The sequence below is a fragment of the Ceratotherium simum genome, chromosome 29, assembly GCF_057802395.1.
Source record: "Ceratotherium simum simum isolate JZ-2026a chromosome 29, ASM5780239v1, whole genome shotgun sequence".
In the NCBI taxonomy this organism is placed as follows: Eukaryota; Metazoa; Chordata; class Mammalia; order Perissodactyla; family Rhinocerotidae; genus Ceratotherium; species Ceratotherium simum.
In genome coordinates, this window is record NC_141928.1 from 40,951,794 (window position 1) to 40,976,603 (window position 24,810).

General features: G+C 42.8%; 1 protein-coding gene, 1 long non-coding RNA gene and 1 pseudogene across 2 annotated transcripts in view; all 3 read left to right on the forward strand.

Annotated features, from left to right (window-relative positions):
- The first annotated feature begins 10,465 nt into the window (after window positions 1–10,465).
- Window positions 10,466–24,810, forward strand: part of LOC147913280 (uncharacterized) — a 41,571-nt gene continuing 27,226 nt past the window's right edge. The window contains exons 1-2 of the long non-coding RNA XR_015549007.1: window positions 10,466–10,595; window positions 15,271–15,358. This is a non-coding gene — a long non-coding RNA (uncharacterized LOC147913280). The remainder of the gene's footprint in view (window positions 10,596–15,270; window positions 15,359–24,810) is intronic.
- Window positions 16,986–23,115, forward strand: SPATA31F3 (SPATA31 subfamily F member 3). Its single transcript, XM_087419614.1, is given in 6 exon segments — window positions 16,986–17,172; window positions 17,672–17,723; window positions 18,250–18,304; window positions 19,324–19,688; window positions 22,650–23,027; window positions 23,030–23,115. Coding segments are annotated over 6 exon segments (1,080 nt in total). The 5' UTR covers window positions 16,986–17,028.
- On the forward strand, window positions 19,850–22,133 carry LOC147913281 (protein SPATA31F1-like; annotated as a pseudogene).

Consider the following 24,810-nt stretch of genomic DNA (forward strand, 5'->3'; position numbering starts at 1 on the left):
CACATCTTTGTCACTTTCCCAGGTTTTTCTTTTAGTTGATTTCTAGTTTCATAGCATTATGATTAGAAAAGACGCTTGACATGATTTCAATCTTCTTAAATTTATTTAAGGATAGACCAACATATGGTCTATCCTTGAGAATGTCCCATGTGCACTTGAGAAGAATGTGTAGTCTGCTGTTTTTGGATGAAGTGTTCTCTCTATAGCTATTAAGTCCGTCTGGTCTAGTTTTTCATTTTTTTTTTGTGAGGAAGATCAGCTCTGAGCTAACATCCATGCCAATCGTCCTCTTTTTGCTGAGGAAGACTGGCCCTGAGCTAACATCTATTGCCAATCCTCCTCCTTTTTTTCCCTTTTTCTCCCCAAAGCCCCAGTAGATAGTGGTATGTCATAGTTGCACATCCTTCTAGTTGCTGTATGTGGGACGCCGCCTCAGCATGGCCAGACAAGTGGTGCATCAGTGCACGCCTGGGATCCAAACCTGGGCCGCAAGTAGTGGAGTGCACGCACTTAACCGCTAAGCCACGGGGCCGGCCCCTAGTTTTTCATTTAAATCCACTATTTCCTTCTTGACTTTCTGCCTGGATGATCTACCCATTGATGTCAGTGGGGTGTTGAGGTCTCCTACTATGACGGTGTTGTTCTTAATATCTTCTTTTAGGTTTGTTAATAGTTGCTTTATGTACTTTGGTGCTCCTGTGTTGGGTGCATATATATTTATAAGTGTTATGTCTTCTTGGTGGAGTGTCCCTTTTATCATTATATCCTGCCCCTCTTTGTCTCTCATTATCTGTTTTATCTTGAAATCTACTTTACCTAAGTATGGCGACACCTGCTTTCTTTTGTTTGCCATTAACTTGAAGTATCGTCTTCCATCCCTTCACTCTGAGCCTGTGTTTGTCTTTAGAGCTGAGATGTGTTTCCTGGAGGCAGCATATTTTTGGGTCTTGTTTTTTAATCCATCTCACCACTCTGTGTCTTTTGATTGGAGAATTCAATCCATTTACATTTAGAGTGATTATTGATATACGAGGGCTTAATGCTGCCACCTTACTGCTTGTTTTCCAGTTCTTCTGCATTTCCTTTGTTTCTCGTCCCATGTATTTTGGACTACCAATTCAGTTTGATAGTTCTCTATCATGGTTTTCTTAGTTTTCTCTTTATTTGTCATTTGTGTCTTACTCTGATTATTTGTTTAGTGCTCACCATAAGGTTTGTATAAAAAATCTCATAGATGAGATAGTCTATTTTCTGATAGCCTCTTTACTCCTTAGACTAAGCTGATTCCATCCCTTTCCTCTTCCCCTTCTAAGTTATTATCGTCACAACTAATTCCATCTTGTGTTGTGAGTTTCTGGTTAAAATGATGAGATTACATTTATTTTTGGTGTTTTCCTTCCCTTTATCTTTAATGTTATAATTAAGGGTTTGCTAACCTGTTCTGCTAGAGAGCTGCAATTTTCTGATTTTTTTTCTACCTACAAAGCCTCCCTGAAGGCTTTGTAACTCCTTTCTTTTTTTGGTCAGGTATGAGGGCCTTCCTGAGCGTATTTTGTAGGGGTGTGGTCTTATGGTGACGAACTCCCTTAGCTTTTATCTGGGAAAGTTTTTATTTCTCCATCATATCTGAAGGATGTTTTCTCTGGATAGAGTATCCTTGGCTGAAAGTTTTTGTCTTTCAGAATTTTGAATATATCATTCCACTCTCTCCTAGCCTGTAAGGTTTCTGCTGAGAAATCTGCTGAAAGCCTGATAGGGGTTCCTTTGTAAGTTATTTTCTTCTGCTTTGCTTCCCTTAATATTTTTTCTTTGCCATTGACTTTGCCAGCTTTAGTACTATATGCCCTGGAGAAGGTCTTTTTACATTGATATAGTTAGGAGTTCTCTTGGCGTCTTTCACTTGTATTTCCAGCTCTTTCCCCAGGTTTGGGAAGTTCTCAGCTATTATTTCTTTGAACAAGCTTTTTGGTCCATTCTCCTTCTCTTCTCCGTCTTGAATACTTGTAATCCTTATGTTGCATTTCCTAATTGAGTCATATATTTCTCAGAGAATTTCTTCATTTCTTTTTAGTCTCAGTTCTCTCTCCTCCTTCATCTGAAGCATTACTATATTTCTGTCCTCCAGACTGCTGATTCGCTCCTCCATGTCAGCTCTGTTATTCAGGGAGTCCATATTTTTCTTTATCTCATCCATTGTGTTTTTCATCTCCAACATTTCTGATTGGTTTTTCTTGATAGTTTCAATCTCTTTTGTGAAGAAGTTCCTGATTTCATTAAACTATCTATCTATATTTTCTTGTAACTTTTTGAGGTTTTTTATGATAGCTACTTTGAATTCTCTGTCATTTAGATTGTAAATTTCTGTGCCTTCATGATTGATTTCTGGGTGCTTGTCATTTTCCTTCTGGTCTGGAGGTTTAATATATTTTTTCATACTCTTTGACAGTGTGGATTTGTGCCTCCGCATAGTGATAGTATCTGGTTGCAGCTTCCACCTGCCACCACCAAGTGGGGTTCAGGAACTGTATTCTGAGTCTGCTGTGACCCAGGCTCACTCACTCACAGCTGCTGATTTTCTATTGTATGCATGGGTGCTCTGGCCAACCAGCTGCGCTAGAGTGCTGGGTGGCAGGAGGGGCACTTTCTTTTGCCAGTGTGACCCCAGGGTCTTCTTGTTCTGCCCTCAGTATCTGCTCCCCTGGGATGCTGGCTTGATGAATACACCCCTGCAGTAGCTTAGTCACCTCTGTGTGGGGCTTTGCAATGGGCTGTGAGGGAACTTGGAAAGCAAAGGTGTTCCCATGGAGGGCTGCTCTTCCCCCCTCTCCTCTCAGAGCCACTCATAGTCTGGAGCCCAGGATCACTGCCATTGGGGAGGGAGAGGAGATCCTCTTTCCTCCTTCCACTTCCTCCAGGGGGCCCAGCACCTCTACCTTCAGATGTATGGCTGTGTGGGTCTCTCAGACCCTGGCTGAGCTGGATTAAATTGGTCCTCTAGTGGGCGGGGCAGACCCCTGTGCTAACAGGCCAGGGGAAGAACTCCAATAGTGTCTGCCAGCGTCTGTATCAGCATGCCTGTCCAAGGTCACTATAATGGCTGCTGCCAATGTCTCAGTCCCTGGGGAGGTGGCCCCAGCCTGGGGAGGTATTTCCTCTCTCTGAAATGTGCCCAGAACCTAACAAGTGAGTCTCTTTTCACCAGAAGACTGTGCCTCTTTCTTTCTGGTGATTTTAGGCTGCTTTCCAAAACAGGTGAATTTGTGCATGGGCACTTTAAGAGCAGGCTTTTCTTTCCCTTATGTTCAATAGCTTCTCTTGGGGTATTCTCTGTTGTTGTTAATAGCCAGAAAAGTTGGATATTATGACACTTGTCTCAGATGTGCTGAGTCCAAAAGCTGCTTATTGTGGCAAAGCTCTCCTGCTCAGATCCCCCACTCCTCCAGAGAGTGCTTATGATTGCTCCCAGCTGTGAAGCACCATAGCTAGAATGTGGCTTTTTCCTCTCCAGAAAGGAATTTCTGCCTCTTCCACCTCAGTCGGCACTGTCCATTCTTGTGGGGGTTCTTTTATCCAGCTTCTGGTTCTCTCTCAGGGGTAATTGTTCCAAGGGTAGTTGTACATTTGTTGTGTCCATGGGAGGAGGTGAGTTCAGAGTCCTCCTACGCCGCCATGTTACCAACAATCCTTCATCTTCATTTTTTGTAGGACATTTTAGCTGGATATAACATTGTAGGTTGATAGTTGTTTTTTTTTAAAACAATTTAAAGATGTTGTTACACTGGTTTCTGGCCTATGTGGTTTTTGATGAGAAATCCACGGTCATTTGAACTGTAACATATTGTTTTTCTCTGGTTGTTTTCAGAATTTCTCTATCTTTGGTTTTAAGAAGCTTGATTATGATGTGTCTGGGCATGGTTTTCTTTTGGTTTATCCTGTTTGGGGTTCACTGACATTTTTGAATTTGTAAATTTGTAACTTTCACTAAATTTGGGCAATTTTCAGACATTATTTCTTCATATATTTTCTGTACCAATTATATACATATGTACACATATATACACACACACACATATACATATAGAGAGAAATGTGTGTATATATCTATATATGTTAGACTAAATGAAAAGGTAATAATGGATATCTTTTCAAAGGGGTTTAATTTCATGAAATTCTTAAAGTTCTAGAACTCATAAGGATAACATATTATCTAAAATTGTATTTCCAGATCCTTAACTAATTTTAAGAGCTTAATCATTGAACAAATGATTAAGTTAGTTAATGAACAATCTTTGGATGTATGAACTATTTCTAAGAAACATATGCAAAAATACTTCTCACTAAACATAATTTTGATTTACCCTTATTTCTTAGAATGGCAATATATTAACAAATATGAAAAAATATGAAAATACACTGGATGATTATTTGCTACCTCAATTTTCTTAAGATAATATGTAGCAGATGCTCATGAAAAAACTAGCTAGATCACTGTTGCTTTTCTGTCTTCTAATTTTCTCTTATGTCTGGAGAAAGGAAAAGTTGGTTACTTTAAACATGATAATAAAATTGATTGACTATGCTAGGTATTTTTTCTGCTTCTCCAGTAACTAGAACAATGCCTTTAACATACATAAAAGTGCCCAATTAAAATTTGTTGAATCAATGAATGAATTGACTGTGGCAGTGACTGTGAAGACAAAAGCCTAAGATTGAGATTAAAGTATCTTTACAACAAGACGTACCCGCTTTCCCAGTTTAAAAACATTTGTTTCTGGGGTATGTGTGGGGTATGGTATTAGCTCCATAAGTTAGAAGAGAAAGGAGAAACTTACAGAAAGAGTAAACTCCAATGAAGAAAGGAATAGAACCAGAAAGATAAGAATAGAAAGGAAAAAGAAACTAAAAGAAAAAAAATCCAAAAAGAGGATTAAGTGGATGAAAGGATGGACAAATGAAATAAAACAGATAAACTGTGATGGATAGAAGATGGCATTTTTAAACACTAGCCTTTTACCACTAAATGTTGTATTATTAGAAAAAGAACTTCTGAGGTCAATGGGACAATCAGTTGTCAATTACTTAAAATACTAATGGTGTGTCATGGTTTCACATTTGGGCTTCAACTTTTCACTCCCTTCCCCCCCTCCTCTCCCCTCTGATTCTTCCTCTCTCTTTCCTTCTCGTCCCCTCAGAACTGCATGTGCACACACCCACAAAGACCAAAAAATCTGTAGAGAAGTGCACCCACACAGATGTTTATACCTGGAAATACGTATGGTCAGATTCAAGAGACCCATCTCCACAGTTGGTGTCCATGTGATGCAGAAAAATACACCCACAAGGAGACATCCACAACCTCAGTTTCACACAAAGACAAAACAAAATCTAAACCTCACTTCATTGAGATCGAATATATGCAACATAAAAGGTACCCAGAGTAAAATAACTACTTCAGGAATCCTTCTGTTACCCCATCGTTACGCAGACATACCCGCAAGCTGTGTGCATGCTGAGTCCTGCACTTGGACCACTTTCTCTTCCAATCTCACATATTACAAGCCTCTCTTTGCTTCAGCTTAAATGCCACTTTCTATGTGAAGCTTTCCAAGATCACTTTAGCCAAGAATAATCTCTCTCCTGTTTACAGCAGATTTATGTAGCAGTTTATCTGTACCAGATACACTCTGAGATATTTGAGTATCTTTGTACAACTACCAATTATTTCCTACCTGGCTGAAAATACACAACTTTTAAGTGATCAGGATTCACTTCTAGATAACATTTATATTCCCGCCAATGCTTTATTCAATAAATAGCCTTTAGTAGATACTACTTTACACTAATGGGAGAAAACTCAGGCACACCAGAGGAGGGCAGCTTAGACTGAGAAATGGTGGCAGCCACTCTCCTCTGTGAAGAGGCTGGGACTGTGGTCATTGCAGCAGCCCCATGTTTGGGATTGTGCTCCCTGCCTCTGCAGTTGGTCAGGAGGCTGGAGACTAACTAGGAGGAACAGACAGGAGGGAGAACTAGGAGTCAGTGTTCCTCACCTTTACAAGTAGAAAGACTCCATTTTCTCAAGGTTCACTGAGCCAATCGATTTCTTCAGGATGGACCAACTGTAATTAAACTGAAAAGGGTCTGAGGCATAAATCATAATGCTAATATACTAATTTACACTGGGAAATATAACTCCGAGGATCCTGGCGTATCCCACCTGCCGGTCAGGGCATTCTCTTCCTATAGGTTATTTAAGTTGAAAGTTACATTCTAGTCAGGGTTATGAGCCTGTAATCAAGCCAGGGGTGTGAATGGGACAATCTCAGGTGCTAATGTCACCGGGCTGTTGCCACTGGGGAACACACCTGATGAGGGGAAGCAGGTATGTACCTGGATGACATTGGGGACCTTTGGACCCAGCCTTGCTCTTTGGCTCCTGTTTTAGATTCCTTTTGTTACTGTGGCCCTCCTTTTCAAAAACTACTGGACATGTGCGTAGTCTGCAGTTTCACATATCTTATTATAATCATACTGTGTGTCTATATTCTTTCAACTTGGTTGAAATGGAAGTTGCAAGGCTTGGTGGAGTTTAGAGACAAAATTTTTATCCATCACTACGTTGCTGTGTGACCTTGGGCTAGTTACTTAACTTCTCAGTGATTCAGTTTCCTCATATATAACATGGGATAACCATACCTGGGTCTGGCTGGTGGTAAGGACTGAATGAGGTGATGTCTATAAAGGGCTTTGCACATAATAATTTTGCTTGGTCAGGGTTAATTCCCCTTTCTTTCTTGTGTTCCTGAATTTTTAACCTCAATTTATAGTTCACTGTCAAGGTTAGGTCATTGCCAGAGATGGCTAAACTCACCTGCTGTGAAGATTTTTCACAATATCATCCATAGAGAGTTGCTTTAAATTTTATGGGTCTTTTGCTATTACCCCTATTCACTCCCCTCCCTATGAGAGCTCTTTTCTTTTTCTTAACTGAAATCTGTCATAAATAGGAATTAAATTTTAGAATATTTAGAAGCATGTCTTTAAGTGGGAAAGAAAGATATAGATCCTGAAAACATTTTTGAAATCATGACTGAAATTTAATTTTTACAGACATTTCTTTTAGATGTATTCTTTAAGGCAGATGGGAAGGTAATTATATTTTCTTTGATTGAATGGATAACTTTCAGTAATATTTGATAGAGTAACGCATTTTATACAACATAAGAATAAAAATTCATTTTTGTAATCAGAGTAACACGTTGTTTATAAGACATGAACAAAACTTAATCATTTTGATTATAAAAAGCTTTATATGTATATTAATCAAAAGCATTTTTACGTATGTTTATACTTATCATTTACACATCTCCTGTCTTGTGACAGTTTTTAGTTGTTAGTAAGGTATTTTAGTTGTTAGTAAGGTATCTGGAAGATTCTGTTTTTAATTATCTTTTTATTAAGGAAAATTTAAAATATATTACAATTGTTAGAAGAATAGCATACCTTCATGTAACTGTCACCCAACTTCAACAATTAACATTTATGGGGGACATAAATTGTTTCTTCTGTACCCTTACACTATTCTAACCCCATTATTTTGAAGTAAATCCCAGACATCAGGCAGTTATATCGGTAAATATTTCAGTATATACAAACTTAAAAAATGACCGCATTACTATTATCAAACCTAGAAAGTTCACAATAATTTCTTAATATCATCAAATATCCAATCAATGTTTAAATTCCCTTGCTTGACTCATAAATGTTATTTTTATTTTTACAGCTTGTTTGTTGGAGTTAGAATACAAGTACAGTTCATAAATGGCAATTAGTGGAAATGTCCCTTAAGTCTCTTTTAATCTGTAGGTTCTGCTCCACTGCTTTACTCTTTTTCCTTATAATTTTTAGGTTGAAGAAACTAGATCAATTATCTATGGTCTTTATTCTGGTGATTGCATCCCTATGGTTTAGGATGTTTCTTTGTCCTCTGTATTTCCTGTTAATTGGTAGTTAGATTCAGAGGTTTGATCAGATTTAAGTTCAATTCTTTCTGGCAAGAATACTTCATAGGTGGTGGTGTGTACTTCCTTTAGAAAGCACATAGTAACTGATTATCTGTTTATGATGTCAGTGATGTTTGATGATCAATGACTAGATCCATTAATTCACTAGAGTTTTCAAAATGTTGATTTTGAAGTTTTTAGTTTTGATGAAGCCCCATTTATCAATTTGTTCTTTTATGGATCATACTTTTGGTGTAATATCTGAGAAATCTTTGCCTAACCCAAGGTCACAAAGATTTTCTCCTATGTTTTCTTCAGAAGTTTTATAGTTTTAGGTTTTATTTTAGTTCTTTGATCATTTTTTTTTAATTTTTGAAGAAACTGTTCATTAGAAGGGTTGCATCCAATAGAATTTTTTATGCTGACAAAATGCCAGTTTATTTACTCTATTAGTAATAGAAGATCTCAGCAAATGCAAATGGCATTACATGAATAATCCCATAAACAGTTAAAACTAAACGTTTCAATTTTAAATGACATTTGCAGAGACCCCTCCATTCATATATTAATAATGGTTTTTTAAAAAAGGAAATATCCTATATTTCCTAAGGAAAACCTGTGTAGACACTAAAAAACTGACAAAGATAATATCAAAAAATGAATAGTAAATACTGTCTTTTATTCCGCCATACTGCACAGGTCTTAGCACAAGAATACAGTCCTCTCTTGGTATCTGCGGGGGATTGGTTCCAGAACCCCCTTCCTCGCCTCCCTCCACAGATACCAAAATCTGTGGATGCTCAAGTCCCTTATCCAAAATGGCGTAGTATTTGCATATAACCTACTCACATCCTCCCATATACTTTACTAGGTTACTTATAATACCTAACACAATGTAATTCTATGTAAAGAGTTGTTATACTATATTGTTTAGGGAATAATGACAAGAAAAAAGTCTGTACATGTTCAGTACAGAAGCAACCATCGTAGGCTTTTCAATCTGCGGTTGATTGAATCCGCGGATGTGGAAATGCGCAGATACAGAGGGCCAACTGTAGCCATAAATCATATAAATTTTTAAGGACTTTTGCTCCACAGTCAAATATCTGTTATTTTTTTTATTGTGGTAAAAGGTACATAAGATAAAATTTACCATTTTAACCATTTTTAGATGTACAGACCAATGGCATTGAGTACATTCACATTGTTGTGTCTCTGATCTATTTTAAGTTAATATTTGTATGTGTTGATAGGAATGGATTGAAATGAATTGTTTTTGCATATTGATATCAATAGTTACAGACCCATTTGTTGAAAAGACTATTCTTTTCCCACTGAATTGCTTTTGCACTATTGTCAAAAAATCATTTGTCCATATATGTGTGAGTCTATTTATGGACTCTGTTCTGTTCCACTGGTCTATTTATCAGTCTTTATGCCAATGGCACACTGTGTTGATTACTATAGCTTTATAAGAAGTCTTCAAATCAGGCAGTATTAGCCCCCTGTATTAGCCAGGGTTCTGCAGAGAAAAAGACTCAATAGAATATACATATAAAAGAGATTTATTATAAGGAATTGACTTAGGTGATAATGGTGGCTGAGAAGCCCCACAATCTGCCATCTACAAGCTGGAGACTCAGGAGAGCTGGTGGTGTAGTTCCAGTCTGAGCGCAGGAGAAGACTGATATCCCAACTCAAAAACAGTCAGGCAGAGAGCAAATTCCCCCTTACCCCACCACCTTTTATTCTATTCAGGCCTCCAACAGATTGGATGAGGCCCACTCACTTTGGAGAGGGCAATCTGCTTTACTAAGCCTACCTATTCACATGTTAATCTCAACCAGAAACACCCTCACAGACTTACCCAGAATAATGTTTAACCAAATTTCTGGGCACCCCATGTCCCAGTCAAGTTAACACATAAAATTAAGAATCACAACCTCTAACTTTATTCTTCTTTTTCAAAATTGGTTTTGCTTTTCAAGGGCCTTTGTACTACCATATATTTTTAGAATCAGATTATCAGTTTCTACAAAAGAACCTGCCAGGATTGCATTGAACCTGTAGATCAATTTGGGGAGAAATTACATCTTAACAATATTAAGTTGTCTGACCCGTGAACAAGGTATATATCTTTCCATTTATGGAGTTGTTAAATTTTCTCAGAATTATTTTCTAGTTTTCAGTGTATAAGTCTCTCACATCTTCTGGTAGATTTACCCCTAGGTTCATCATATTTTTGGTGCTATTGTAAATGATATTAAAAAAATTTCAATTTCTGATTGTTGCAGATGCATTAAAATCCAATTGATTTTTGTACATTGATCTTGTATCCTTCAACTTTGCTTAACTCATTTATTAGTTCTAGTAGCTTTTTAATAGATCCATAACATATTCTACATAAACATTCATGCTATTTGCAAATTAAGGCAGTTTTACTTCTTCTTTTTCAGTATGGATGCCTTTTATTTCCTTTCTTGCCTGAATAAACTGGCCAGCACCTCCAGTGCCATATTGAAAAGAATTGTTGAGAGTAGGCCTCCTTGCCTGGTCCCTGATCTTGAAGCAGAAAGCATTCAGTCTTTCACCGTAAGTAAGTTTTTTGTAGGTGTTCTTTATTAGTTTGTGGAAGTTCCTTTCTATTTCAAGCTTGCTAACAGTTTTTATGGAATGGATGTTAAATTTTGTCAAATACATTTTCTGTATTTATTGAGCTGATCATATGGTTTTCCTTTGTAGTTTGTTAACATGGTGAATTTCAATGATCAGTTTTTGAGTGTTAAACCAACCCTGCGTTCCTGGGATAAAGTAACTTGGTCATGATGTATTAGACATTTTATATATTGTTGGATTCGATTTGCTAAAATATTGTGAAAATTTTTGCATATGTGTTCATGAAGAATATTGGTCTGTAGTTTTCTATTCTTGTAATGTCTTTGAATTTTATATCAAGGGAGTGCTGGCCTCAAACAATGAATTGAGAAGTATTCCCTTCTCTTCAAATTTTTGGAAGAATTTGTGTTTACTTGGTAATATTTCTTCCCTAAATATTTGGTAGAATTCACCAGTAAAGAAATATGGGCCTAGAGTTTTCTTTGTGATGAATTTTTTTTTTTTGTGATAAGACTTGAACTACAAATCCTCTTTAAATGGATATATGGCTATTCAGGTTATCTATTTCTTCTTGAGTAGGTTTTGATAGTTTGTGTCTTTTAAAGAATTTGTCCATTTTATCTAAGCTGCCAATTTATATACATTAAATTTTTCATAACTAATTTATTATCTTTTTAATATCTGTAGAATTTGTGGTGAGTCAATTCTCTCATTCCTGATATTAGTAATTTATGTCTTCTCTGTTTTTCCCTTATTTTCTTATAACTTCTCGGAATATGAAGGACTCTGGCCTTGCTGAGGACCCCTATCTCTTAGCTGTGGTCTTTGGCTTGGTACAGACCACATTCAAGTTTCTTAACTAGCTTCCTTGGATGCCCTAGGATGTCCATAAATGAAGCCCATGACCCCCTGAAACTGAATCAAATTTTGAGTGTGAGGAGAGGGACATAGTTTCATCAGAGTCTCAGCAAGGTCTGTAACAATATAAGAACTGTTTCTCTGGCATAAACAGACATAGATCAACGGAACAGAATAGAGAGCCCAGAAATAAACCCATGTATATATGATCAGTTAATTTATGAAAAAGGAGCCAAGAAAATACACTGGGGAAAGGATAGTTCCTTCAATAAATGTTGTTGGGAAAACTGGACAGCCACATGCAAAGAAATAAAACTGGATCCCTATCTTACACAATACACAAAAAACCAACTCAAAATGGATTAAACACTTGAATTAAGACCTGAAACCACGGGCCGGCTCCGTGGCTTAGCGGTTAAGTGCATGCGCTCTGATGCTGGCGGCCCGGGTTCGGATCCTGGGAGCGCCCCGAGGCACCACTTCTCCGTCCAACGCGAGGCCGAGTCCCACGTACAGCAACTAGAAGGATGTGAACCTATGACATGCAACTATCTACTGGAGCTTTGGGGGGAAAAAATGAATAAATAAAATCTTTAAAAAAAAAAAAAAAAAAAAGACCTGAAACCATAATACTCTTAGAAGAAAACAGAGGGGTTAGCTCCTTGACGTTGGTATTGGTGATGATTTTTTGAATTAGACACCAAAAGCAAAGGCAACAAAAGCCAAAATAAATGAGTGGGGGCCCGGCCTGGTGGTGTAGTGGTTAAGTTTGTGTGTTCCACTTCGGCAGCCTGGGGTTTGCAGGTTCGGATCCCGGGCACGGACTGGCGCACCAGTCATCAAGCCATGCTGTGGTGGCATCCCATATACAAAATAGAGGAAGATGGGCACAGATGTTAGCTCAGAGCCAGTCTTCCTCACAAATAAATAAATAAATAAATGGGACTACATCAAACTACAAAGATTCTGCACAGCAAAGGAAAACATCAACAAAATTAAAAGCCAACTATGGAATTGGAGAAAATCTTTGCAAATCAGATATCTGATAAGGGGTTAATATCTAAAATATATAAAAAACTCATACAACTTAATAGCAAAAAAAAATCTGATTAAAGAAATGAGCAGAGAAGCTGAATAGATATTTATCCAAAGAAGACATACAAATGGCCAACAGGTACATGAAAAGGTGCTCATCACTAATCATCAGGGAAATGCAAATAAAAACCACCATGGGAAAACACCTTATACCTGTTAGAATGGCTGTCATCAAAAAGACAAGAAATAAAAAGTGCTGGCGAGGGTGTGGAGAAAGGGGAACCCTTGTGCACTGTTGGTGGGAATGTAAATAGGTGCACTATGGAAAACAGAATGGAGGTTCCTCGAGAAATTAAAAATAGAACTACCATATGACCCAGCAATGCCACTTCTGGGTATGTATCTAAAGGAAACAAAATCACTGTCTTGAAGTGATATCTGCACCCCCTTGTTCATTGCAGCATTATTTACAATAGCCAAGACATGGAAACAACCTGTGTCCATTGATGGATGAATAAAGGAGTTGATATAGATGTAAAATGGAATATTATTCAGCCATAAAAAAGAAGGAAATCCTGTCTTTTGTGACAATGTGCATGGGCCTTGAGGGCATTATGTTAAGTGAAATAAGTCAGACAGAGAAAGACAAATATCATATGATTTCACTTATAGATGGAATCTAAAAAAATCCTGAGCTTGTAAAAACAGAGATTGGTGGTTGCCAGCATCAGGGGGTGGGGGGTGGAGGAAATGGGCTAGGTGGTCAAAAGTTATGAACTTCCAGTTACAAGATTAATAATTTCTGGGGATCTAATGTACATCATGGTGACTATAGTTAACAGTACTGTACTGTAGACTTGAAAGTTGATAAGAAAGTAGATCTTAAGTGTTCTCATCACAAGAAAAAGGATTGTAAGGTGATGGATCTTAACTAAATTTGTTGTGGCAATCATTTCACAATATATACATATATCAAATTATTACGTTGTACATCTTCAACTAATGCAATGTTATATGTCAATTATATCTCAGTAAAACTAGGGAGAAAAAAAGAACTATTGCTCTTTGGAAGCCAATTGCTCCCAAATACACACCCAGTGCTTTATTGCTTGAGGATTATTTTTGATACTTACTATACAGACTGCTGGACCCTGCCCCTCGAGATTCTGATTCATTAAGTCTGGGATGAGGCCGGGAAATCTATATTTTTACATCTCCCAGTGATTCTGATGTAAGGTCAGTATTGAGAGCCACTGGGGCAGATGACCTTTGAAAGTTCCTGTCACTGAGACCGCGGGACTAGGAGCATTGGGTGGGCAGGTGCTGCCCTCTAGTGCCTCCGGCTGCGTCCTACACTTCCACATCCTGAGGAACCTGCCGCCTGAGCGCTGGTGGTCTCGTGCCTGACACCACTCTGGAGCCTCCTGCCCAACTCCCTGGAAATCTTAGCTCTTGGGCATTAATAAAAATGTTGCTGCTGAATAACAGCAACTATGCTGCTCTGTGCCCAGCACCGGACACGTCTAAGGTGTTCAGTAAGACTCGCTGAGAATGAGGCACAGCACGACCCCTTCGTAAGGCTTGTACCGAGGGACAAACACATCAGGGGCATGTGTGTCGGGATTTTTCTTTGGGGGCTATGAGGTGACCCATGGTACACACGAATCGGGAACTGTGAACAGTTTCCTGAAGAAATTCTATCACACTAAGAGTGGCGCTGTAGCGTTGTCATGGAAGCAGGGTCTGGCGTTAGCAAGCTTTCTGGAAACAAATGAATATGAATCCCTGGCAGCTGTGCAGCCCTCTAGAGTCCACAGAGGCTTTCAGGTCCTTCATCTCCCTTTTTGCTGTTCACTGTAAACGATGAGTCAGGAAGGGCAAATATGAGGATCTGTGCCCACAGGATTAATGTGACAGACAGTGTGTTCACGACCGGAATGTGCCCTTGTTAGGAAGACGCTGATCCCCGGTCCCGTCCACACAACCCTCCGACGATGAGTACCTAACGCATAAATAAGCCTGTACTAAAGGCCCGCTCTGCAGAAGGGCGTAAGATCGTCCCTGGCTCGAGCTCCTCCGCCCTGAGACAGCGGAGCAAAGGCTGGGCGAGTGCCTGGGGAGGAGTTTGCAGCAGGAGGTTCTAAGGGCTTCCTGTCCTCCACTGAATGGACGACGGCGGCTGTGGGTACCTGTGAGGTAAAGAGTGCAGTGGCTGGAGCAGGCGTGCGCTGTGCAGACTCTGATGGTTTGGCCTGGGCAGGAGGTCAGGCTAAGGGGAGACTGTGAGCGGCCGCAGCGGCACAGGGGGCAGCAGCAGCTGCAGGAAGCAGGAGCTGGTTGGGTAGGAGACACAGTGTTCTGCTCACCTCCTCCTCATCCCACTGGTGAGGGAGAGAGTCCCAGCCTAAGGTTCTGGGGATGGCCGAACGCTCAGCGCCTGACGCCGGACCCATGAGATTGGCAGTTTATTAAACACATACGTCACAGCTGAGGGGCGGAGGACAGCAAAACCCGTGCAGGTGGCACTGGGTCAGGTTCGTGGGAGACAGAAGTGCTGCAGCGGCACGGAGGGCAGCAGCAGCTGCAGGAAGCAGGGGCGGGGAGGGCGGGCGTAGTAAAAGTAATAAAAGGTTCAAGCTACTTTGTAGGTATCTTGACCTGCTACTAAAACGCTGATGCAAGCTGCTTTTTCATTGATTTTTGTTAACTTGTCATTCAGTACTCTTTGGTTGAAGGTCTTCTCATTCCTGTATTACAGAATTTGCAAGTTCAGGAAACGGCTCCAATTGAAATGGCTCCAATTCATCCCATCTTCAGGACGAGACTCTTCTTAAAGGATCTTAAATGTAAGGATCTGTTTTGTTTTTATTTTTCTCTTTATAAAAAGGACATTTAAGAAAAGCATTCACCAATCCATTCTTTGTCAAATCATTTTCAGAATATTCTTCTTTGTAGCTAGTAAAAAATCCCTAATGCTAATGATTGTTTTTTTTTGGCCTTTTGTTTTTTAAATTGTGATAAAATGTACTTCACATATAATTTACTATTTTAACCATTTTTAAATGTACATTTCGGTATCATTAAGTACATTCCACAATGTTGTGCAACCAACACCACTATCCATTTTCAGAACTTTTTCATCATCCCAAAGAGAAACTCTCTACCCATTAAATAATAACTCCCTACTCCCCTCTTCCCCTCCCCTGGTAAGGTTGGTTCTTGATTCATGTGAATTAGTTTTGTCTTTGAAACTAGATTTTTGAGTGTTTTGAGAGCAGGCAGGTAACATGACTCAAATGTCTTTGTACCTTTGACCCTACCCAGCTCAGGGATGAGCACAGACTGAGTGCTCACCACGCCTGTTCAGTGGTGGACTGGATGCTGGGGGAAGGACAAAATAGCCTCTTCAGAGATTTTGAGCCTAAGAATTTTTGGGCTGTGGGACCACTCTCATCAGGGCAATAACTTCTTAAGGAAAATCAGAAGTCCTGGAGTGTTGGAGGTATCTCACACTGTTGACAGGGGCCATGAAATTAACATTAATATGTGAATCCGTGGACACAGGAGTGGTGGGTACTGAGGTTGAACAGAAGAAAGCTTGCCTTGCCTAAAAGTGTTCAAATTCAGATTTTCATAAAACACTCAGCCAAACATTCCAACCATGGTGGCTTCAACCCAAGAGCCACAAGTTTGTGATCCTTAATCAAAAGTCTCACCAATAACCCATCTCCATGAAGAGGCAAGATGCTATAAGATCTCTAGGGGCTGTTCTGGAAAATCAAGCTTCAGAAGTGAGCCTCATTCACGTGCCTCCATGGAAGGCACTGTTGACAGTTTCTTCTCACCCGTCTCAAGCTTGACAACAGGCTGGCAGGAGTCCTTATTGAACTCTCAGGAAGTTATTTAAAAGGACAGCACTGTGTCCTTTCCTTGCCACGTCAGACGTGGTCCTCTTCCTGAACCTCTCAACACTGACCACCTCATTACCTGTGACATCAAAACCCTCACTTTCCAAGACTTAACAGGACAATGTGTGCCCTATCCTCTTGGGTGTGTTTTAATTACCTTCCCAGCATAAGTGATGTAGTTCACAGGGTTTCTCCGGCCTAGCCACTCCCTCTCGTATAGGGCACGCAGTGATCCTAAAGATCCAGTTATCTGGGGATAGACGCCAAACTATTGTCTTAAGGAGACAGCTGAGCCATCAGGGTAAAGGGACTAGAGAGACACGAAAGAGTATATGCTGCCTGTGACCTTGGCACCTTTAGGCCCAGGCTCTGCTACCCACACGGACAACCAGACACCCTCATCTGAACACTGAGTCACGTGAGCTTCCCTAGACAGATAAAGGTCTGTGATGCTGTGCATGCCTTGGGAAACAGGAGGGCTTTGTGATCAGTCTGGTACTCTGGTTCCATCTTCTGTGAGGCAGAGATGACAAGGTCTAGAATTTGGAGGCATTAGGTTCCAAGACGCTGAAAGTCTAGGCAGAAGGATGGCTAGTGAGGTTTAGGTTATGTTGAGCCCTACCTTTGTTCTGTGGGATGTTGGATATCCCTTATACACTTATGGCTCCATCATCACTATTGCATTAATTATTTGGCAAGTGAAAAAGAGCTGCCAAGGATTAAGGTTGGCACCTAACAGGAGCTGTTGCTGGGTAGGGAAACACTATGACCATGACTGAACTGGTTAAGCCTCACACAAGATTAATCCCTTCGCTTTCTCTTGTTACCCTTACTCCTTGCCTTTGTGTCGGGGTTTCCTCACTGAGTCCCAGAACAGCTCCAAATTTGGGCAATCCTTCTGGTTGGTAGACATTTGGGGCCTTGGATGGCTAATGTTCTTTGGCTACTAGACCACCCACCCTTCCATCTGTTCCCCTTTTCCTCCCGTCTCATTCTGATCTCCCTGCAAAACTTGTTCAGGGAATGGGGTGGAGGTAGAGAGTATGGAAGAGCCTAGAAATGAATCACAAATAAGAAGGAAAAGGAAATGATGGGGTGGAAAAGGTAGAGTAGGGAAAAGAAAGGTAGGAGAACGTATAAAATTGGAACACAGAAAAACTCTGGGAAATATTTGTGGGTTGTGTCTTATTTTAGACATAAAAAAAATAAAAGGGTGTTCCAGCTTCACACTCTAACTTTTATGTCTTCAAGTATCACTGGAGAGTCAAACAAAGGGTTAAAGAAAGATCATCAAGAGGTAAAGGCCAAGTCTCTGCCCTGACTCCCCTACCTGTGGGCGAGGTTCCATGGATCCTGTCCTTCTGTGACCCCTGGTGCTGGGAGCCCAGTGCTCTCACCATTGAAGGCTCCAATTCCCCAAGTTGACGAATTCTCCTAGAAGACTTTCTTGGGTGGGAAATCAGAGGCCTGGAATGTTCCCAAATTCTCCACCTTATGCCCCAGGAGTGAGAAATTAGGAAGTAGGGCAGAAATCCTTAACTGTGGTCATTTACTCATTTTATGACCCTGTGGAACTCACTTCATCTCTCAGTCTTGTTATCCATGAAATGGGCATGTGATGATCCTGCCTGAGTCACAGTGTGGTTGTGAAGATCAGATGAGATTAGGTCCTGGACAGCGCATTGTAACTAGTTAAGTTGTACGCAGACAGTCTTAGAGCACTGACTGTTGGGGTTTCCAGTCTCCTCTCATTCAAAGGCCTTCAGCTTCCTACAGGATGTCCCTAAATCCTCTCCTGTTCCATGTAACACTGTCTCCTGGGTTCTCAGATAGATGTTCCCAGGAAGCAGCTGAGAAGAGGGAGCTGCTGTCTTTCATGAATAGGTAATCTCTTGCTCTTTGCAGTCTCCCAACTCCCAGCCTGGCCTGTGATGATTTTTCTGCTTGGTCTGGAGCAAGGATGAGGAGAAGGATAATGGCTGGGAGAGAGCCAGACACAGCAGAGGCTGGAGCACTGGTTGAGAGGGTCCCAGAACAGAGGGGGGATCAGACATCTCAAGAGGGAGGCATCTCCCAGTTCTGCTCAGGGCTAGGCTCACAGGGGTCCTGGAATTCAGGATTTGACTAGTGTGTAATTCATAAAAAACTCTATGTGGGGTTGCACTCAGCCACAAGACAAGTTCTCCAGTCCAGAGAATGGATAAATAAGTGCATAAATAAGTCATCACTGTCATGTTCTCTTTGTAGCTACACTCTTTCAAGAGCAGGAGCCTTGGAGTCTGGCTGGACTCTACTAACATTGCCTCCTCTGGTCTGGCTTCAGGGAGGCTAGTTCCCAGGACAGCCCTCAGACAGGAGCCTGTCATCCTATCTTCTTCTTAAGATCCCCAGAGAACAGCAGCAGGGATACCCCATAGTCCCCAGAATACAAAGTTCCCAAAAAGACTTCATTTTCCAGTTTGAAAATACTGAACACCAGGCTGCGGCCTTCTTAGCCCCAAACAAGAGTGACTGCAGGTTCTACCTGGTGATGTACCTGGTGATGCCCCAAGAGCTAACCACTGTCCCCCCCACCCCCCACCTGCCTTGTTTCCTTCTCCCGGTTCAGCTTCTCAACATAGGTCAGCAGAGAACTCACCCCACCTCCCAGTCTCTCATGGTCCTGTGCTCCCAGGGATTGTCTGAGACCTTGCCCAGTGAGCCCCAGAACCTCTGCCCAGCCCACCATAACTTCCCAAATGGGATTTTCCTAGGAAGAAAAGTAGACAGGTAAACACCCAGGGGTGCAGACCCCAGAGCTTACAGGACTAGGGGAGGGCAGGACCAATCTCCAGGCCACACACTTCCAAAGAGGCCGATGTCACTCCATCAGTAACAAATGGTTGCCACGTCTCCCTTCCCAGCCAGGGCTGGCTGCCTCAGGAGGGAAGCGTGCGGCGGCTCCTGTGTGCAGATCCCTCGTGCCCCATCTGCAATGCTGTGGCTCTGGAGATCCGGCAGTTGCTGGTGGGTGAGAACACCCTGATCTCCCCCGCGTCATCGGGGCCATCACAGGGCTCCTCTTGCCCAGAGGTTTTGTCCACGTCTCATCTCTCTTTTGAGCAGAGTCAGGGCTCCCCACCCTGGGACCTTGGGTAGGGATTTCAAGTGCCAGACGTGTCCTGGGACATGGGAGGTCTGTCTTCTTCAAGCCTCGAGGAGCCTGGGACTCCTGTGCAGCAGCAGGACAAGAGGAAGAGCGGCTCTGGATGTGTCCTGGAGAGACGAGGTCAGCGGCCCTGAACCCCTGACTCCCTTTCTTCCTCTGAACCCAGCTCAAGAGCCTCAGCTCACCCCGCCCCCCCCCCGCCCCCCGGCCTTGCACTTCCCTCACTGCTGGTCCTATGTCCCCAAGGCCTGAGGTCTCTTTAGGGACATGTATATAAACACATGCGTTTCTACACCTGCGGGCTCCCAAGACCTGTGGAGGAGTTCCTGTGGCAGCTTATATCACATGGCCCCAAACGTTTTCCAAGCCTGGGGTAAAATCGCCATTTCTTTCATCATGAATGCTACCTCTAAGGTTTCTGTTGAAAAGATGGGCTTTTATCTCCCCCACCTGGGCTCGTGGGAGGTCAGCCAGTCCCCTCAAACTGTCTGGGTTTCTGAAGGATCCACTATGACCCAGAGCAAATACCACCACAAATCCCAAATTCCATGGCTCTGGCTCCACCCTCCACCACCATTCACTTTCTAAGTGGCCTCTGTTCATTGCCTGGGGGAGCTGCTGGGCCTCGGTGTGCTATCTGCAACAGAAACACAGCGACCTTTCTATGATCCCTCTCTTCTGCGCAATGAATCCCTGCTCCGTCCCTGGAGATCTCTGCATACAGGGGAGCCCCAGTCCCTTTTTCTTCGGTGATTTCTTCTTAATCTCCATACTGTCTAAAATTTCCTCCACCTCTCTTAGCCCCACCTTCTTCCCACCTTCCTGAATTTGGGCTTCTCCAGCTGACTCTCAATAAGCCCGTATCAATGTCCCATTTCCGACTCTGACCCAGGGGGAAGGCTTGGAGTGTCACCTGCCTCAAAGGCAGCTCAAGCTTCATCGGGGCTTGCCAGCTGTTGCCCCGAGATCTCTAGATGCAGAGAACCATACAACTTCTCTGTAGATGCAGGGAGCCATGAGACATGTTGCAGCCTGTGCCCTGGGACCCAGGGGCCTACCTGTTTGGGGAAGCCCATTTCCATCCTCAAGAGGGCAGTTGTGTTTCCGTGGAGCATGCCCAGAGCTGCTGGAGTTCCACCCTCAGAAGTGGTTGATTAGCAGGTTGATTCACCGTGCCGGGGCTGCCCCAGAAGACCCAGCAGTCCATCCAGTTCCTCCCGTCCCCTGCTGACCAGCAGCCTCTGCCCCAGGGTGGCACACTGACCAGTGTGACTGACCCTAGCCTGCAGGCCTAGAGGCCAGTGGGATAGACCTGTTCTGATCCATGGTGGCAGCAGGGCCGGTCCACAGTTGCTTGCCTGGGCCATGGCAATGTTGCAGAGCCACATTGACTACAAACGTGGGAAGATCTGCTAGGGCATTGTCCCTGCCCACATCTGCAGCTGTTGGGAGGCAAATCACTGGGTCCGCGGCATTCCAGGGGCCCTGGTAGCAGCTCGGGTCCCTTGCACCCTGGAAAGTAAGCCCCTAGATGTGGAGGCAGCAATTACCCCTGCATGGATCAGGAAGTGAGGCCCTGAACACTGACAGGCCTCAAGCAGCAGCAGGAGGCCTCATCAGATGCTGTCACTGCTCACCTGATCAGCACCTGCCTGGGTGCCCTCCCAGGGAGTCACTGAGAAACTGGAAACAGGTTTTGGCATTCCTGTGAGGGCTGCTGGCTCTTTACTATGTGACTCTTTCCAAGACCATGGCCCCAGCAATCACTAGGCAATCTTCAATCATAGAGATGGTGCCTGGGCCTGTTGGGGGCCCAACAGAGCCCCTGGCTCAATCTCATCTAAACAGCAACATCTACATCCTGGGCCAGGCTTTTAGGATGCCAATGAGACTTGTGCGGGCAGTGCACTGGTGCTGCAGACTGAAGTACAGGTGAACAGAGATGGTGCCTCTAGAGAGCCAGATCCTGCTACCCCATATGCACTCAAGACACCCATCTTGGCCAAATTAAATTTTTACCTGAAAAAGAAATTCCTGGGGATACATTTGGGAAGTCTCATAAAGACAGAGTCCAGGGAACAAGTTGTGGCTGTCCCAAAGAATATCAGTGCCCAGGAGTCCTTTAGGAGTCCAAACAACCAGGAGAAAACATTGCTGCAGGAACTCCCCATCGCACCAGTCATCCCATGTGCCCCAGCATGGTCCACCTTAAAGAAGAGCTTGCAATTAAACTAAGGCAGTGCAGCAGAACCCAAAGCAAGCTAGTCGCAGAGCAGTCCTTCTGGTTCTTCCCCCTGGGCCTTCAAAGTCTCACAATCCAATGGGGACATGACAGAGGCCCAAGTGCTTTGTGTTCAGCTGGAGACCAGTGTGAGCAACCCCAGCCCGGAGGAGCCCTGGACCCCTGAGTCCCAGGCCTCTGCAAGGGTGGGGATAACCCCCTACCCCAGCAGAGAAAACAGAGGACCCAGGGAAACTCAGAGCAGCAGAGGATCCCAGAGATGGGGATGCTGTGCTGAGGCTGTCCCCGACCAGAGAGCATCTACTTTGCTGAGGTTCGGGGGCCAGGAGGGACACTTCCAGGGAGAACCCACAGAGGCCCTGACTTCCCAAACGTATCTCCAGGATCTTTCCCAGGTAGAATTTTAGTTTGGCCAAGGTGGTTGCCTTGAGTGAGTAGCAAGGTTCTGTCTAGATCTATAGAGCCACCATCTCCATCCTCTCAACTTCCTGCTCCTGTCAGCACCGTCACCAGCTTCTCCCTCACCTTGAGCTCCTAGATCCTCCAGGATTCCTTGGGATGAAAGGACCAGATAAGAATGTTCTGCAAGGCTGTTAGAGCAAGCTGAATGACTTCACCCAAACAGCGATTCCTGAGAATGTCTAATCTGGAGTGCCCAGAGCTTAAAAGGGCCAGACCTTACAGGACCAACTTACTGTACCATCATTTGCTGGGCAAAATTTTGCAAGTCCAGCATTTGAAGGGGCCACATTTTTCACATCCAAACTTTGCAGGGCCAAGAGCTGCAGGGCCAAGAGCTGGTAAGGCAGCCCATACTCACAAGAGCCCTACCCTTCCAGAAGCTGCAGAAGCTGGCTTGGGAAATAAGATGAAGCACTTTCTATACTCAATTAACTCTGAGGTGAAAGATCAAGGGCATAAGGAACCCATTCTCCTCTTGAAGGATGAGACAGTGGCCAAAACTGCAACAGAAAAGGTTGAGAAGAGTCCATCCCCCACCAAAGACCCGGTGAGGAGAGCTAACTTGGAGAAGACAACAGTGGAGGAGGGTATGACCATCTTTGCTGCCCCCCAGTGCCGAGACAATGAGCTACAGCAACATTTCCTTCAGTCCAGCCACTCCTGGTCCCTGTGCCTTTCCCGCAACAGCTCCAAGCACTGTCCTCAGCTGACTTGTGCCGCTCAACCAGAAAATCCATCCCAGGTCTCAACTCTCACTGAGCAGAAGGCATTGGCCTATACAAGGAGAATTCTCATTCCAGGAAAAGGGAGTTCAGAGGTTCTCAAACCTCTGCATCCCCCTGAAAAAGGGTGTCATCATTATTTCCATTAATGTGCAGATGCAGGACCCTCTCCAAATATACTTTATACATCTAAGCAAAGAACCACCTGTTTGCGCCTCCTTATTTTCAATGTTGTATGTGATGGAGAGGGTAGAGGAGGTAGGTAGCACTCCTCATATGGTATAGGAGGTTAAACCCATGTTTCAGAAGGGTTGGCATTCCACACAGCTCTTTCAGCACCCCCCTGGACTGTGGATAAAGGGACTTGAGCAGAGAAAGAAGACTGTCATCTCAGGTGCATTGAAGGTAAAGATCAGGCTTGAATTCTTTCATGGCTTCCCATGGTGTCCTCGGCCTCAGAGGAGCAGTGTGGGCATGATGATAGTACAGAGGTAGCGGCCAGGAACCCAGTGCATTCTTGGCCCACAGGCACAATCCATCGATGACTTCTTTATGTGCCCACAATCTTGAGGGAAGGTTTTAGAGAAGGGTCACAGTGCTCCATCCTTGAGGAGATGTTTTTTTTTTTTTTTTTTTTTTTTCTTTGTGTTCAATTGTTTTTTTTTTTTTTTTTTATTTTTTTTTTTGCAGTAACATTGGTTTATAACATTGCAAAAATTTCAGGTGTACATCATTGTACTTCTATTTCTGCATGGACTACATCATGTTCACCACCAAAATACTAATTACAACCCATCACCACACACATGTACCGAATTATCCCTTTCACCTTCCTCCCTCCCCCCTTCCCCTCTGGTAACCACCAATCCAATCTCTGTCCCTATGTGTTTGTTTATTGTTGTTATTATCTACTACTTAATGAAGGAAATCATACGGTATTTGGCCTTCTCCCTCTGACTTATTTCACTTTGCATTATACCCTCAATGTCCATCCATGTTGTCACAAATGGCTGGATTTCGTCGTTTCTTATGGCTGAGTAGTATTCCATTGTGTATATATACCACAGCTTCTTTATCCATTCGTCCCTTGATGGGCACTTAGGTTGCTTCCAAGTCTTGGCTATTGTGAATAAGGCTGCAATGAACACAGGGGTGCATGTACCTTTGCAAATTGGTGTTTTCAAGTTCTTTGGATAAATACCCAACAGTGGAATAGCTGGATCATATGGTAGTTCTATCCTTGATTTTTTGAGGAATCTCCATACTGTTTTCCATAGTGGCTGCACCAGTTTGCACTCCCACCAGCAGTGTATGAGAGTTCCCTTCTCTCCACATCCTCTCCCAACACTTGTTTCCTGTCTTGTTGATTATAGCCATTCTGACAGGCGTGAGGTGATATCTCATTGTAGTTTTGATTTGCATTTCCCTGATAGTTAGTGATTTTGAACATCTTTTCATGTGTCTGTTGGCCATCTGTATATCTTCTTTGGAGAAATGTCTGTTCAGGTCTTTTGCCCATTTTTTAATTGGGTTGGTAGTTTTTTTGTTGTTGAGATGCATGAGTTCTTTATATATTTTGGAGATTAAGCCCTTATCAGATGTATGGTTTGCAAATATCTTCTCCCAATTGTTAGGTTGTCTTTTCGTTTTGTTGCCGGTTTCCTTTGCTGTGCAGAAGCTTTTTAGTTTGATGTAGTCCCATTTGTTTATTTTTTCTATTGTTTCTCTTGCCCGGTCAGATGTGGTGTTAGAAAAGATGTTGCTAAGACTGATGTCGAAGAGCGTACTGCCTATGTTTTCTTCTAGAACTTTCACA